The 18,074-nt window shown below is 41.5% G+C and overlaps 1 protein-coding gene across 1 annotated transcript in view; it reads left to right on the top strand.

Annotated features, from left to right (window-relative positions):
- Positions 1–1,375: 1,375 nt before the first annotated feature.
- The window catches only part of LOC121175778 (disintegrin and metalloproteinase domain-containing protein 12-like), a 63,659-nt gene continuing 46,960 nt past the window's right edge, over positions 1,376–18,074 (top strand). The window contains exons 1-3 of the mRNA XM_041029612.1: positions 1,376–1,589; positions 11,729–11,850; positions 13,895–13,968. Of these exons, the coding sequence (XP_040885546.1) occupies positions 1,490–1,589; positions 11,729–11,850; positions 13,895–13,968 (296 nt within the window). The 5' untranslated portion in view covers positions 1,376–1,489. The remainder of the gene's footprint in view (positions 1,590–11,728; positions 11,851–13,894; positions 13,969–18,074) is intronic.

Genomic DNA, 18,074 nt, shown 5'->3' with positions numbered 1-18,074 from the left:
AAAGATCAGCTCTTTGTAACATCCTTTAGCTGAATGTTCCAGTGAAATCAGCATGCAGAGAAATACTCTTCTGTATCCTTTTATTTTCATTTATATTTGATCCTGAAAGGAGAGTTTTGGGAAACTGAGGTTTCTGAGCATCGTGACACTCAGCTGCAACCTATAGCTCCTATTTCAAAGGCGTAAGGTAACAATATGTGCAGCTGTGACTTTACCTTAAACCCTCATGCTGGGAGCACATTGTACCTGAAATGGTACACTTTAATTTTTTTCCTGAGGGGGAAGAAAAAACCCAGTCTGCATGTGGACATATGCCTGTTTTCTGCCTGATTCTCATTCAGAACTGGATGGCCATATGGCACAGTGCAGAACTGCACACACTGCAGAGCCATAGTATTTGAATGCGCCGTGGGCCCGTGTCCATATGTAGGTCCATATAATCTTTTTGTGCACCACAGTGATGGCAGCCTGAGTCTTAAGCTTGTGAGTCTTATCAATACATTTGAAAATTAAATTTTAAAATGTTAATGTGTTAAAAACCACTATCTAATGTATGATCTGTACAAAGAGAACTGAGCTTTAAGTCAACAGATACAACTGTGTTTGCAAGTCTGCACACACATTTATTCATAAGACCATCTGTGTGTGAGATCTGTGTTAGCTATATTGTTCAGATTTACACTCAGTGTGGGTTGCAACAGTATGTGTGCGCCCATCAAGCTCGTTAAGTTAAGCTGAACAGGGGATGGCAAGTGAGAGAAGTGCAAAGTGGATGCTTCGCCTTCAAAATAAAACGCAAGTTTTGCGCACTGTGGCATGCACCTCAAGATCCAGTTATTAGGCTTATCGGGACATCACTTACAAATTTTAACATTGCAATGTGAAAGTGTTGCCCCTGTCTGACCAGTTCAGAATATATTGTGTTCAAATATACAGTTTGAAATTATATATATCAATGTAGACGTTGAAGCAAGGGCTATAATTTGAAAGCCCTAAACCGGAAGCTGCGTCTTACTTGTTTCTGGTTAGTAGATGCTGTTAGTTTAATGACTGTGGGCTCAAAAGGTGGCTTTAGGACCTCGCGGAGCGTTTCATTGAAGCACATGGTCCCCACTCATAAGACAACACTTCTCGCCTGTAATTGCCCTGGAATTGATGTCATTCCAGCGGGCGACTGAGACAGCAGCGGCTTGTGTGTGTGTGTCGGTGTTTTCATCGCTCATTTCACTCACACTTCTCACTTTTCTTTTTGCGCGCTGCAGCTTGTGGCTTCAACATCTTTGAATGGGGAAAGTGCGCGGACTTGAATCAGCTGTCCTCGGGATTTCCGAACGCACCGCTCACATACTTGATCATATTACAGGAAGTCCTTTTATTTTTGGGGTGGGGGGGACCTTGCACATCAGCTGTTGTTGGACTGTGATTGTATGATGATTGCGCTGCAGTGAAACAGGAAGGCCAGTCCCGTCCACGCTTTCAGCCGGGCATCATGAATCCCGGGAGCCGGAGCCTGAAGTTTGTTATTTTGACAGCACTTCAGGCTTTATGTGTCTCTCTGTGTGACGGCGTGCTCTCCGGATCTCCCGAAGGTAAGATGTCAAGACGAGTTGAAGGTGCCAAATTTAGTTTTTGCTTCTCCTGCGCATCAGGGATCCATGCTCAAAAGTAGTAAATTGAATGATTTCTTAATTGTTTTATGTACAGTTTCAAGAATTACAATATTTTCACATGGAAACGCGACGAAAAAGCTATTTTTTTATATCTTGAAGTGAACCTGCCTGCATCTGTCATTGTGCATTTTGCCTGCTGTGTATCTGCTTCATTCTACTCTATTCTATCCTATTCTATCCTATTCTATTCTGTTCTGTTCTGCACGTTCTTCATTCATGCCCCCCTCCCCATGGCAGTTTTGGGTACATCATGTTTTATGAAAACCTTTGTCAGTGCAGATCTTTAACACATGTTTGGGCAAAATGAAACATCTCCAGTGTAAACAAGCAGCTTTCTACATTCATGCCTTTCTCTCATTTTCTCCAACAGAGCTGTATGTGAGTAGCAGTACATCAAATTTTAGCTCGCAGTCCACCCAGCGTGCACCTCAGAGGAGAGGAGACGCTGTATAATTGATGATGCTGAAACTCTCTTTGGTAATCAGTGGTAGCACTTGAGGCATTTCGCTGCCACTTTAAGCATACTTCAGTTTTTCAAGGCACTTCAAACATACTTCAGTATTTCAGTTACAGATGTATTCCAGGGTTATTTTAGTGGCAGACATAAATTAGAAATCTCATTGTTGGTTTCAACATAAACAGTCAGTTAGCTTTTTTGAAACCTTTTTTTTTTTTTTGTGAAATTCCAGCAAGTAATGAAAAAGCTGCTTGTGAGCTCTGGGGAAATCTGATGTCGGAGTGTGTTTGCATCTGTGCTCATGTTTGTGTCTGTGTTTGTCTCATACTGTGTTTGCAACCCTTGGGGCTGTGGCTCATGACATCTCAGTCGCCAGTTGTTCCATGCCCTAGGTGAGATTCAACAAGGATACTACACACAGTTTTAGAAACACTGGGGAGTGGAGGAGCTGCACTTGAGTGTTGGCGTCTACTGAAAACTTTTACATCTTAATACGCTGGCAGTCATGACACTCGATGTGGAATCCTGGGAATTAATTACCAGCAAGGGCAAATGTGTAGAACTTGGATTGAAGCACGAGGAAGTTGATTTATTCATCAACAGTTCATCGTCATCAGAAGTTGGCCTTGATGCATCTTTCCCATGGGTTCAGACTCGTCAAAAACCATCATCGCCAGTTCATTTGTGCTTGTGGCTGTGAAAGTCTGAGCAGATCTGTATTGGCAGGATATTTACCTGCTTGGGGGTAATTCGGGCTGATGGAGATAAACGGATGGAAGGCAGAGTGTGAACAAGCGCTTGTTAACACCCACAGGAGATGGCGTTAATTTTAAAAGACAAAAATAATTAAACTGTGTGAAACGTAGAGTGTAGCTGACTTTATGGAAATACTGAAACCATCAGTTGTTAAACTTAATGAGGAACTATTTTGATAAGGCAGTCATCATATAGGTTGTTTAATCAAAAAGAAAATGCCCAATATTCACTGTTTAAAATGTGATTTGCTGCATTTCTCTGTCTTCCTATATCATTTCAGATTGAATGTGTTTTGGAAAATTGGTCAGACAAAACAAGATATTTGAAGATGTCAAAACTTGAGAGCAGAATTTTTCTTTTTTTCAAAACAATTGTTCCATTAATGAAAATAATTAGCTGCAGCTGGACTTCATGTTAAAACATAATGAGTTGGAATCATTAGTGCTCCCTTTTATGGGCCCTCTACTTTGTGTCCAGACAGTGCACTTTTGTCTTTGCTGTCAGAATGAAATAAGGCTGCCAAGAAAAGATCTCCATCTCTTTGCCATGTTTGCATACATATTTCATTACACCTCTCTGTGATCTTTCTTGTCTTGTTTTCCTCTTCCTATTTGTCTTGTGCATGTTTCTGTCTTAGGGGGGGGGGGGGTCGTTTGTGAATGATTTCCTTCATTGGTTGACACACTTAGTGTCAGCCAGTATTTACTAGCCAGCTGTACCGCTTCAGCCAACATGACGTTCTCTGCCTCGAGCGCCGCATGCAGCTTGCATACTGCACACTCAGACTAATGAAAGTTGAGCTGAGAATATATTTTTGGACTATAGTAAAACATTCCTTTAGCAAACAGTGTCCTCCCCCTGAGAGACATTATCACCACAATGTGACCCATCTCAAGTCAGAGGCATTTAGTATCTTTTCAGTATGAATGGATTCGGATCTTCCAGATGAGTTGCTCAGGATATTTAAGACCCAGGAGGCTGGTAAGAAGAGTCGGCCAATGTGTGGTTGTGCATTAACACAGATTGATCAACCAGTTGCTTTTCCACAATGGGGATATTTATATAGGAGGGGGAAAATAGCTGGACTTTGCTCATGTGGCCTGACCCTACATGTGTTACATTAATTTCTTCGAAGCTGCTTTGGACTCATTTGACCCCCCCGCCCAGCAAAAGTTTAACACACAAACTGAAACCTGATACTGCCTCTGGACTTTCTCATTGGACTATCACACCCAGACAGGTCATAGTTGAGCTGTGCACGCCTCTCCCTGAGTGTCTTCTCTCTTGTCTGGTCAGAGGGCCCAGTTGGATCAGATATCTCCAATCTTTCTGGGTTAGTTCAAGTTCCACCCCACCAGTGTGGTCAGTTCTTGTGCACTGTTTTGCCGAACCCTGAGGTGTAGCACAGTGAATGAGTACATTTCACTTAAAAAATATCATATTGCATGGTGGTTGCCCAGCGTACTATTTTATATCATTATATATCAAAAATACCAGATATATGTTTTCTCTGGCCACAAGAACAACTACACAACACGATGAAATGGACCTTTGACCTGTTACAGCAAAATAAAAAATAAAAAAGCACATGTATCAATAACATTAATAACAGCTGTAGTCCATTTAGACTAGCAGTTCTGGGCTTGGCTGTTCTGCATGCTGGTTTACTGGAATGGCTTACTGGTGCACTTAATGGAACTGAGCTAATGTTATTAGTTTCACCTGTGCTTGTGCTGTGACAAGTCAGTTGGGGGCAGTAGACCAAGCTGTAAACACGACATTGACAGACAAATTATTATCAAATAGTGTTGTTGTGGTGTACGTGTTGGCATTCACTTTCAATCATTTTCCTTGCCACCTGATTGATTATAGTCCAATATTCACTCTCAGCTTAACACATAACACATGTTGACATATAACATGTGGTCATTTTTCTATTGTCACTATAAAACAGTTGATTTATGTGGTTTCAAAAGTGTTTTTGATATTTTTAGTATCATTGAGACTGAATTTGATAAATATCTTAACAGTTTTAGCAGATTCCGTCATGTGTCACTCATTTTTAATTTAATTCATATCAGCTTCTATCTATTTATGTTTCTGCAAGATGTATATTTTGGCAGCTTTTCACAGTAATACCAGTAAAGTGTAGGTGGCATTAAGCATTGCAAGAGAATAGGAACCAGTTGCAATCATAGATTAACACCGTGTACTACACTGTAGCTGCTAAGGGAAACATTCCCCAGTTTGACTAGATTCTGTGTGTACATGCTGTCATTGTCTTCCATGGACATTTGAATCACAGAATTATGTCCTAGCTCCAGATAATCTATCTTCCAGTCTGGCATACTCCATCCACCCAGATTTCACCTCCCCACTCTGCAATGAGAAGGGACAAGCTGCAATATGTTTCCTAATAGTCAGACGTGTTAACAGGAACAAGACAGGTCACCTCCTACCTGGGTGAGTTTCTAACAAATTGGCCCCAAAGAAGTTCTGTTGCTGGCAGTTACTTTGTCTGAGTCTGTCTGAGTTATGTTCCACAGGCGGTGCTGTGATGTATTTTTAAGTGGAACAGAGCAAGCAGCACATCAAATAACTACACATAGACGAAAGTTTCAAGTAGAACATTGGCCAATCTGAGATTAAGAGTTTGGGCTTTTTGTTTTTTACAGGTTGTCAGCATTCATTGATTTTTGTATCATAAAGTATCATGAACTCAAGTTGATGTCTTAAAATTGCTTGTTTTGTCTGACCACCAGTCAAAAGCCAAAAATAATTTACGATATAAAGAAAAGCAGCAGATTCTTAGTTTCCCAGTCCGAGAGGTGCAAAAGCAGATTAGTTCACACAAACTAACATTTTGAGAAAACATATCATTCAATTGAGAGCACAAATTATTCAGTCAACCTCACAGGATGTGTATGTTTGGTGACTCCTAAAGACACTGTCTCCACTGAGGCAGTGACATGATTGCCACTACATACTGTATGATAGCATGGAGATGTGTAAGGATATAGCAGCTGCCCCCACTTTTCTTTCTCTGTCATTCTACTTTTGACTTGAGGTTTTTTTTTTTTTTTTTTTTTTTGTGCTTTGAATATGCGCCAGACATGTGCTTCCCATGACAGAGAGGAGTTCCAATGAGTTCCAAGCTTTCACACAGCTCTGCTCCAGAAGCTCTCCGTCTCTGACCTTTGTAGCACAGGCTACATGCCAGGCAGCAAGCACAGGCATTGCGCTTTGCAACTGACGAGGGGGGGGGTTTACAATGGTGACACCCACCAGTGGTGTAACCGTGCTGGTTTCTCGGACAACATTAACCTCCTGCTGAGCCAGGGGGAAATTTTTGCTGCAGGACCATCTATTTCCCATAGAGTAATTATGTCCTGACATCAGGTTAGTATGACGGTAAACGAGTTCAGTATACAAGGTGGGAGTAGAGGGACAGAGACAGAAAGAGAGAGAACACAAAGGAGCTATTTACCAGTAGAGGGAGTCCAGTGTTAAACGGTTTGATTATGACCCTAAATATGCTCTAAAAAAATCATCACCGCCAATAAATCCAGCCATTAACAACTCTCACTGCTGTGACTTTTGACACACTGCTACCTTATTAGATTTACTTTAAGTCGACCCTCTTTCCAGTTTGTGCAGATTCCTATTACCATGATGTCACCTATATGTTTCTCTGTTTCCTAGTGCAACCCTCAGGGTGTTGACATAATGTCCCCCATCAGGGTCAGATGTTTACTGTGGAGTCAAGCCAAGATTACCAGGCACTTTTCACCTTTGCTCTGTAATCCCTGTGAACCCTACATTATGGCTCAAGTAACAAATTACAGGGAGCAAGGCGAAGATTAGTCTGTTTGGGTGATCAACAGAACATTAAGGCCTGCCTCTCAAATGTGAAAATTTGCTGCTTTTTTTTCTGTTTGATGTCGTTTAGGGCTGCACTTAGCAACCATCCTCATTCCTGATTAATCTTTAGATTATTTTTAAGATTTTTATTTTTTTTAAGAAAATTTCCCAGAGCTCCAAGTGATGTCTTGACTTAGCTTGTTTTGTCTGACCAATAGAACTGAGGTTGTTTCTTTTATCATGAGAAAGACAGAAGAAAAACAAAGAAGAATATAGCAAATCCTCACCTTTGAGACGCTAAACCAGCAAACGTGTGACATTTTTCCTGAATAAATTACTATTAATTTAGACTGTTACTTGATCAAACCAATTGACGACATCGCCGTGGGTTTTTGGAGCTTATTATTTTTTGACATTTTATAGAATAAAGGATTCATTGATCAATCAAAAAAAAATTATAGTCAATTATGACAATAATGATTAGTCACAGGCCTGCAGAGGATGAAGAACAGAAATAGATAAGAAGAGGCAGTGAAGTTCATTGCTTTTGTTTTCAAGGTCATTTATGAAAGCGTGTCTGCTTGATGGGTCTTCCTCTCTATGTATCATTCATCATTCTATTCCCAATCATCATTCTCTTTGAATTAGCATAATTTCCCCACCCTGATTAGGGATAAACTGAGTTCATGAAATGCCTGTCAATCACCCATTACTAAAGGAACAATGGCCATAAACTTTCACCAAGTTTTTCCTCATGGGCTGATGTCAGAACCAACTTTTGGCTCAGAAACTTTGCTGGACTATGTCCCCAACTCAGTCAGCACCCTGATTAAAGCCATCCTCTACATCTGGGTAAAAATATCTGTGGGTATGTGCACTGATGTGAAGTGATCTTTTTATTAGATTTGCTTTATCAAGAGCACACTTTCAAATGGAACCGAGAAAAGACTTACTTTTTTTTATACCTTTTTTTTTTTTTTTTTATCTTTCTTGGCTCAGAGTTGTACTTGAAGCTGTCCAATTTTAACTCATCACTCTGCCCTAATTAATTCCACATGCTCTCATTTCAAGCCCATTTCTTCCTAAAGGTTTGACTAGTAACCAAACAGTGTCCACACATGTAAAACAAAGCTGGAATCATCTCAAGTGCATTTCCTCTGCACTTGTTTTTATACTATTCCAGGGATTTTGCATGTTAAACAGTTTCCTTCAAGCAGTGAAAGGCGTTGTTTTTCGTTTTCAATCTAACATGTTTTCAAGATCGGGGAGAATTGCTGTCAAAGTGACTTTGGAGTGTTTTTTTTCTGTGTGCTTTTCTTGTGCCAGCCATCAGGCAGGGGTGACTGTGATTAGGAGTGCTCTTTATTGATGTGCGCACACATGCGCATGTATCCCATCCCAGTGAGGACCTGCACATATGTGGGGGGCATGGCCTCATCAAGTGTGCAGATGAAAAGAACAGCATGCCATTTGTGTTGGAAAAGCAAAGAATGTTATGAATACATTATTTCATGGTTGCCCGTCAAGGAGTGAATTGCGGTTAGTTGCGAGAAAGCAGGCTCTTGGGTTTAATAAAGCTGAACCGTTGTTGATTTGTTTTGGTGGAGCAGAGTCAGGGGGAAAGAGGAGGTGTGGAGTTGTTAAAGGGCAGTAAGAAAGGACATCTTGAGGTCTGCAAAGAACTGAGGAAGTTTATCCGTTCCCTGGGACCGGCAGCTCATAGCCTGTGGAAAATGCATTAATTTGGGAACGTTGATAAAACCAGGAAATGATTCACTGTGAAATACCATCAGGAACTGTACACTTCCCCAGAAAGCGTGGATTTGGGGAGTTTCACATCAAAACATTGCTAGATGTTGAGGTTAAAACTGGCCAAAATTTTGCTGAACATTAAATGAAACATAGGCATTGAAATGCTGCTGAAACAAGGGTTATATCTTACTTAGGCATCTAAAAAAATCCCTGGGTTAATTTAGGCATTTCTTGACCCACATATCACTAAATCAGTGCTATCTGTGAAAGTGTGATACAAAATCCCAACGTGTGGGTCAAGACTGCCCTCAAGGGGTGGTGAGATGATGAGAACAGAGCAAATTAGGAGAACAAACCCTGAAGAGTTTAAACCCTCCAACATTTCTCAAGAAGAAGATTTGAGAAAACTCAGAGAAACAAAATGTGATTTTGTGTTCAGCAGAAATGTTTTTTTTTTCTTTCCTATCTTGTTAATCATCTTAGACCTTGGGAGGTCTAAATTCCCAGGTTGGGAAGCACTGACTTAGACATCTAAAATCCTTTCTGTCAAATTTATCCTACTTAAAATGCCCCGACACCTTTTGACTTGGAAAATCACTTAATCCATGCTTAGTGTGAACATGCTACACCATAATTAAGCTACAGCTAGTCGGTCATATACAGTATTACATTGTGTAAAATAACAAAACCATGGCTGAACTTACTTAGAGGACAGAACATATTTTTTTTCTTAACGACTCTATGAGGGAAAGCCAAATTTATTGCTTTATTCAGTCATTGGTCTGTGTCACATTTCAGTCACCCACACGTGGACAAACACACACACAGTCACATTCCCATGTACACAGATATACAGTCCTCCCACCTAGCATTGACTTTATTGAGGCAATATAAATGGCACAAGCCCTCCTTGTGTACACTGAAGCATAAAGGGAGCTGTGGCCAGAGCTCTGCTTTATTAAGACCTCTGTTTACACTTTCCTTTATTGAACGTATAAATGAGGCTTTGGGTTCTGGTCCCACTTTTACCATTCCCTTAATGCTTCTGGTAGCTCTTATAACATTCTTGCTAACAAAAGCCACTTACACGCTGCACACATCACAGCCCCGCCACGCTCCAACTTTACCAAATGTCTCTCCCAAGCATGTGGAAAAGAAATGAGCCTGCAGACTATTTCCACTAATATAATGCCATTTATAAGTGGGAATTAAACATCATAGCACACCACATTAACAAAATGGTTATTCACTTGTGGACTTTGAAGTCAGGGAATCAAGCGCTGTACGGTTGTGAACCTCGTCTTCAAAGTTGATGTGGAGCACGCCACAGAAAAGGCGATGGCCGTTCCATGTGCGTGCGTGCGTGTGTGTGTGCTAGCGTCATAAATGTGGAACCTCAATGTGGACTTGACCTTTTTCTGTCAAAACTTTTCTCTGCTTTCCCCTCATCTGTTGTGTTTATCCATTGGTACTTTTCTCAGAGGTTGACATGCGTTCCCTTACTCAGCATGCCCACCTCCCCCAGACGGTGTGGTTTTCTAAGTCTAATGAGGGCAGGATGCTTCTCCCGCTGTTGTATATGTGACGCTGTCCCGTCCTTGCCAGAGCCTGCTTCTCATCATCAGGCTGGGGCTGGATGAGGACTGCTGAGCTGGTCACCTCTGGCACTCTGCTATCAGTGATGAACTCCAGAGTGGTGGTTTCCTCAGAGGAGAACCAGAACAAAGCTCAGCTGGGGAGCGCTGTGCCTGACCTGGGTTATTAAGGCTGGATAATAAGCAGACTCAGCAATTTAGCTGGGTGAGTCATGAGAGAGACAGAAGGGATGTGAACCTCGAAGGAAAAACCTTGAGTCTGCTGGCAATAATAGTCAGTGACGAATGTGCCCCCTTGAGTGTGTTTTGTGTTTGTATGTGTTTGAAATGTGATTCAAAATTAATAAGGAACAAAGTTTCAGTTTCAAAACATACCATAAATTATGCTCAAACCACACGCAGAACATCTCACAAGTCACTGACATCACTCTCAAACTAAATCTGTTTCCCTGCTGTTTGGAAATGCTCGATGGAGCATCAGTGGAAGAAAACAAAAAACAAGCAAACATTTGATTTGGGATGTTTGCACTGAAACAAATGGTGCTAACAACCCCTGCTGTTTTAGTAAGAGACCCAAGCTCTGAAATAGCTTCCCCGCCGCGAGGAACTGATTACTGCAGGAACCCTGTTAGCAATGTCCTCCTGTGGCTCACCATTGCACTCTGCCTCTCTGTCTGCTCATATACTTTTTAGAGAGATTGCAGCTTCTGTCTCAGTTATAAGTGGTAGGTTTATTTAGGATAGTGGCTGTTTTTCCCGCCACTTCATCTCTTGACAGCACGCTTGGGGGACATCACTATTGGATTTGGGAACGAATATATTCTTAAATGACTGGCAACACACCAGAGCTTTAAGAATTGTAGCCATTCAGAGGCTCAGTTAACACCCTGTCAGAACAGAGAGAGAGAGGAGATAAAAGCATGCTGGGAACAATGCCCCAAAGCTACGACTAATCCCTGCACTGCATCCTGGACACTAGCCCTGTGTTAGGAGTTATCAAAGCAGCAGCAGCAACCCGAGCTCCTCTTTGCTCAAAACTCTCCATTCTTGAAGAACTGCTGAGATTAATGCAGCGTGAGTGGCAGAGGGGGTGGTTACAGTTTCGCCACAGGCTAACAGTTCTCATTGCGTGATGGCTGAGGGTGCTGATTAGTGCTGTTGTATTCATGTCTTCATGGCAGAGGAGACAGGCTCCATTCTATTGACAGCCTATAAGAAAGAGGTGAACACTTGTTCCGGAAGGGCGACGATGTATTGGAGATGGAATTTTGTCAGCGTAGATAATTGTTAGTTATGAAAAACAAAAACATTCAGAGAGCGTTATTTGTAGTGTTGTGACACAGAAAATCCATCAAATAGAAATACTGTGATTTTATTTAAATGGCACTGTATATCATAAGGCAGCTCTACTGTCAGTTTGTGTTCTGATGTTGCTAATGAGCACAAGGCTCAGGGCCTTAATAGTGGGCAGGAATTAATTATCAATGTTGTTTATAAGAAATCAGTTTAGAAAATGTTCCCATTGTTTGTGTCTGCAAAGATGGACCTGGTCCGGTTTTACAGATGCTGAGAGAAATTAGAGTAAAAGAGGAATACTTTGAAGTTTTCTCACATGGTATTTATTTTTTCTTTTACAGGAAATCTCTTGGGAACAACTGTCCAACACAGATCAGCAGCAAAGCAGAAACACTATGGGACTACAGTACCTCTTCAGCTTGATGGACAAGACTGGAAACCGATTAGCCAGCTCAAAACCCAGGTGAAAAAGATTAATTCAGAGTTACATTTTTACTCTGTTTCTTTTTTCTGAACCAGATTTCTTGACATTGCTGTGTAGAGTTATGAAATTTGGCATTGATATTCATGGTCCCCGGCAGATGATTCCACATCATTCGGATGACCTCACCACTTTTGCAAAAAGAAATATCAAAATCTAGAAAAATGATTCCTCTGCTTCACAGGGGATGAAAGCTTCTTTTGCTAAACACTGCAGTCCTTTCTTCTTGCACCATCAGGCCAAAGCTTTGCACACAGGCACTGCATTTCATAATCCAACGGGCAAATTGCCCTGGAGTTTATTGAACACGTTCATGTTCCCGAGGGGATAAACTAGTTTGATTTTAAAGACTTTTTGGCCATTTATCTACTTTTTTTCCATTTTTTTATAGGGCAGCTTCTGAAAACTAGTGGCAAATCTTTCAAAATAAGGGTTTACTGTTTGAACCTGTTGTACAAACATTTAAACCTGGGCCAAATATCAACTGCATTAAATGCAAGATTATACTTGTTCAAGTATTACCTGGCATCTTAAACTTAGAACTGAACTGCTGTTTATCTAATCAGCCATGTGAAATGCAACAGACTGTTGATTCTGAATTTTAAATATGCTTATAATTAGATGACTTTCTCATTTTTCAGGCTCACCTCACTAACAGGTTGTTCTGATATTCGCCTCTTTAGTATATCCTAAAATAATTAGTGCTCATGGATTTAATGAATAAACTTAGTTTGGTGATTGTTTAAATGTAATGCAAATTGAAGTAAAAATCTTGGATTAACAAATTACAAGTTATCTTTAAACTTCGTGGTGCACCTCAGCCTTAATGTAATGAATCCTGCTCATGTGTCAGGACTATGTGTAAGTTAAAGTGTGTGGGACTGTGAGCAGTCATGCAGAGATGATAGTCATTATCTCTCTGTCTTCAGTACATTTCAAGCACCGACAGCTGCACAGTTTCTTTGGAAGGAAAAAAAAAGCTCCACACAACTCAATTGGAACATTAATCAAACATTTGAAATCTGGGACTCTTGGCTCCATTTGGTGTTATAATCCCAGACTTTATAAAAACAAAATACATGTCTGCCAGGGAGTCCTAGAAACACAGCTTGAGTTTCCAGGTTGTGTTATTGAGTCAATTCATTTGTGGATTAATTTGTTCTGGCTTAACCAAACAGACAAGATGCCACAAGGTTTCTTTGGGATCTTATTACCCGAAAAACAAAACAATACCTCAGATCAGCAAATAGAATACCTTCAATGAAGGTGAAATTAAGTGCTTATTTGAATATATTATGTCTCTAATGACAAACCCAAACATGCAGTGCACTATATATATTTTCCCTGAAGTTATAGACGCCAGTTATCATAAACACTATGCAGTGTGAGGGAGGTCACAGCATGCATATAGAAAGCTGTGTGAATGGAAAATGGCAGGAAGTTTACTCCCACTTGGTTTGTGCAATGATACCGCCTAAAATTTTAAGTGTTCTGCTTCCATATCCTCTTATGATCCACTAGACATTCTTCTCCACATGGGGTGATGGATGACTTAACCCAGAGCAGAGCTCTTTGCCACAGTTGACCCAGACTGAACTATGCATGTGCAACAATGTGTGTGTGTGTGTGTGTACGGGCATGTTCAACTGCATTTGTTGCATTGCACGACTGACAGAAGTGATGTATGACTCTGTGCCACTTCATATGACTCTAACAGAGACACATGGTCTCTCTCAGTGTTGTAACTCAGGGGTGCGAAGACTCATGGTTTTCAGAGGGATTACTGTCAAATGGAATAGAAACATAAGTTAATCCTCTCTGCTCTTGTTCTGAGATACAAAATAGCATCACAAGGATTTCCAACTGCTCTCATCAATTGAAAACAGTGGTCTTGCTTGTTTTCTCACAGTCCTGGGTGGCTCAGTCAGTTGAATGGTGACCAGAGCCGTCTTTCCTCAATCAAAATGTTGTCTGTCTGACTCCAGAAGTCATTTCTCATCTCCCCTCCTGTCTGCTGTCTCTTCAGAGTCACCCTGCATCACTGAAGCTCCTGATTGAAGCAGAAGGTGAGCAGCTGCTCTTGGCTCTGGAGAAAAACGAGTAAGTGTTCCCTCCATTCATACTCGGCCTTAGCTCGGAAACTGAGTGCTTTCTGGGGTACAAATGGGCGACATATGCGCTGCCCAGGGGCTACGACTGGGGCTGTAGCCAAGCTGTGTGTCACATATAACAGCCAGGGAAAGGGAGGGTAGACGTCGTTTTCTATTGCACTGCTATCATTGGCATGGCAGTGTTCTCTGTGCTTTGGTCTTTTCGTGTGCAGAAACAAAGACTTGAAAGACAGAAATTCCTGAATACATCAGCCAGACATTGATGAAAACTGACATCTTCCTCCTTCTTCTCCCTCTATCTTTTCATTTGATCTATTGGTATAACACAGGGGAGTAGGAGGCTTTGTTTGAACACAGCAGACACTCAGTTCTCTGTGGTAAGATACTATCAAAACAGTGTCAGTCAAGGGACTGTCAAAGAGGGGGAACATCATTTGAAAGAGATCAGGTTATCGGGACAGGTACACTTTGACAGAGACATAGCTCTGGATCTGTTTGGAGGAATATTTGTCATCTTTGCATTTTTTGCACAAGAGCTGACTGACTGTGGCCTCGGTGTCAGACAGCCTCGAGAATCGAGCATATTGCTGAGAAGAATGGGATGTGATTGATGGAGCAATATGTTTTCCATCCAGCTCTGCTGCCACACATGAGCAACCAGGAACAAGCAGAGCTTTCTGTGCGACAAAGAAAGAGGGAGAGGGAAGCAAAGAGAGAGAGAGTGAGAACGGATGGGTTTTTATGCTGGAGTCAGCCATGAATCTCACTTGTTTTCCAGACTTAATATATGTAAATTCCACCTGCAGACTGTGGGACAAAGCTTTCAACACCCGCGACCGCAATTTTATGGCTTACCTACTTTGAAAATATTTTGATGGGAAATCATACTCAGTCTTTCTGTCGAATAACATTCCTGCTTTGCACAGGTGGGGATTTTGCAAAGCTGACTTGCAGATTGTCAAATTTTCACCAGCCCCATTTATAGCAGGGAATTACGTTCTCTTACAGGAAAAACATTTCATTTCAAAATGGGGACTAAACTTTTCCCCTGTGATCAGCTGCAGTGGAAAAACACCTTACATTCCCATGTATCACCCATATGATCCTCATCCAGCATGGCTGTCATCGTTGTCCAACAGCATTAAATGTGAGGTCCACAGTTGAGCTCGAACCCCGAGCCAAGAAGAACAAACAGACACGACAGAGAGGTACGATCTACATCTTTGTAATGAGCTTGAGGATGATGGAAAGACTTTACTCAAACAAACCTCTGTGCTTTCCAAATACCAATCTGTCAGAGTTTACTCTCAACACTTACAGCAAGTCTGGAAAACAAGGTTTAATTAGTGGCAAGGGTTAAATTTTCATTGTCTTTTGAGTCTCACACCTGTGATAAGTCAAAATACTACTTCAAAAAGTCTAAATAGGAGCTACTTAATGCCATACATGTTTGACAAGACAAATCACAAATAGCATGTGGACTTGGGGAGGATGTGTGTTGTGAGTTTGCTCTGTGGATCAGTGCAACGAAGCCAGAACTGAACCTGCTGTGCTGACATGAAGTGAAGGTTCTTGTCAGAGGTTGCTGGCAGACCGGCTGCGTGCTGCTGATGAAACCCAGTTGTTCAAACACAGCCGGCATCTGTAGAGGAGGAGAAAAAAAGGCTGTGGTCCAGAATGAAATGATTTGAATTAAACCCCCGGATTTATATTTGTTTTCTCAGGTCTTCGTTAATAAATATTGCTGGCAACTAAACACGAGTGAGGTGTGCTGCACAGCTGAACACAACCATTTCTGCTGTACTGAGAGGTGAACACACCCTCAGTGTGTCTGAACTCACATCACCCCCGCAGTGTAATAGAGGGTAGCAGAGGTCGCATAGGAAGGCTTGGGTGCATGAAAATTTTATCGCAAACAGCTTGAAATAATTACAATTTTTGTTTCTATTTGTTGCAAAACCTAAGTCGTCCTTATTTAACCCGGTGCATTAAACAGCTGAACTAAAAACAATAAAAACAACCAATCTAAATATTTAAAACACATCTCTTAAGTCCCTGAATTATGTTATTTTGGCTTGGTGACAGAATTATTGTTAAGGTTAGAACTTTTGACACTTTTTTAACCTTCGGCTTGATCCGCGTCTTGGCCCAATAAACTAAATGTCTTATTAAAAAGTCCAGTGAGAAGCTTTAGGGAATGGAAATCCTCAGTGAACTACACACTGAACAGAAAGTTTTATGGTGCAGTGTGTGTTTTGTTATACCTGCTTCAATGTATGAAACTTAAATGCTAAGATCTGAGCAGCAACCAGATAGTCTTATCTTTCCAGACACCAGCGGCATGCAGAGCTGGCACATACCATCACCAAGTGTAACGCTACAACTGTTAACTTGTCTTTTACCACAGTATTTCCAGTCAACATTTGGAGGAAATGTAGACTATTTTATATGTCTACTTGTAACAAATTGCTCTGATGTTGAACTGTGCTCTGTCAGTGGCACTGATGACATTTGGAAAGCCTGCAACATGATGAAAGCTTTTCTTCATAGTACAAAAAGTGTACATGAGCCAGTTCTTTGCTGTGTCTACTCCTTGGCATTAAGAACTGTGGAAGCAGGAGGCACAGGCTTCAGATATTCCTGCAACGTCCCCGGATACCCTTTAAAAGCAGCCTGTTGTTGGGATGGAAAGGGCGCGTGCTGCCTGGAGCAACATGTCAATCGTGTGAACTGGGACTTCGAATTATGGTTCAAAAGGTGGCTGCCCGAAAGAGCAAGGTCCTCTCCATGTGCAAAATGCTGCCATATTTATGCACCCATGTGCTGCTGTTTCTTCAGATTCAACAACTCCAAATAAAAGATCAGTTTAGTCAGTAGATGGCTGTCTGAACAGAAGCTTCACATGGCAATTTATTTTGTGAAATAGGACCTTTGTTCTTTATTACCTGAAGGTTAAGGTCTTTTGTTATATGTCGAGGCAAGGTGTAATTTCCACATTGCGGGGCTATTAAGGCTTTATCTTATCTTATCTTATCTTATCTTATCTTAAGACTCAGAACCCATTTGCTCCCAGTGAGCCAGCCAGTGCAGGTGTGTGGGTGTGTGTGGGTGAATGAGAGGCTTTCTAAAGCACTTTGTCTTGTTCGGGTAGAGAAGTGCTATATGTGTATACATCCATTTACCATTTCATACAAGTGTATTCACTTCTTTTTTTTCATGTGGGGGCATTCACTTATTCAGCCCTTATTCAACGCTGAAGCTTGTACACCTGTAGACTAGTGTGGACAGTTGAGCTTTGACCACTGGGTATGGAGCCACTCCTGACCAAGCTGTTCTAGTAATTCTTGCTGCTTTGTGGCTTTAAATGGGAGGCCTCCAGGCATATCAAGATGAGTCCCAAGCTGAGCAGGCAGCATGCTCTCCATCCATGTTTCCCTTTTTAATGGACTGCAGGACCACTGAAAGGAGGCCTGGGGCTTGTCAGCTGGGTGGAGGATGTTCTTGGTTGCCTGCACTTGGGGTTTCTCCCTTCTCATCATGTTGTGTAGCCTTAAGCATAAAGGTCCTAGGGGGTTGGCTATCCATCTTATGGAATTTTGCTACAAGACAAATAGATGCAAAGGAGCATATGCAGATGCACATGTACAAATGCACACTTAAATCTGTCCTTTTCCCTGGACAGAGGGCAGGCAGAGGATATGTTTCCTGAGTGAGAGGCCTGGTTGCAAACTTCTTCTATCTCTCTGGTGTTTGTAAGAACAAAAAATGATGTTATTTAACTCCATATCAGAGACTGTCCTGCTTCTGGTCTGTGACCTGCTGCTTCTCTCAATGAAGATGTCCCCGTGTCTCACTGAAAACATGGACAGGAAACAGCCTCTCCAGGGGAAATGAATAAACAGAAAGCCAAAGACGACGCACAAATAACCAACCTTCTGTGGAAAAAAGACATCTCTGTGACCTCCTTTGTAGAGTTATTGTCCTCGCCTGCCGAGCCACACACAGATTGTTTAAGGAACGTAAAAGCCAAAGACACCCATGTGTATCAAATCCTTCCTCTTGTCATTAAGCCAAGAGTGAGACGAGTGCATCAAA

Source organism: Toxotes jaculatrix, chromosome 21 (assembly GCF_017976425.1).
Source record: "Toxotes jaculatrix isolate fToxJac2 chromosome 21, fToxJac2.pri, whole genome shotgun sequence".
Lineage (NCBI taxonomy): Eukaryota > Metazoa > Chordata > Actinopteri > Toxotidae > Toxotes > Toxotes jaculatrix.
The sequence above is the reverse complement of the archived record's forward strand: the minus strand, read 5'-3'. Positions and strand labels throughout refer to the sequence as shown.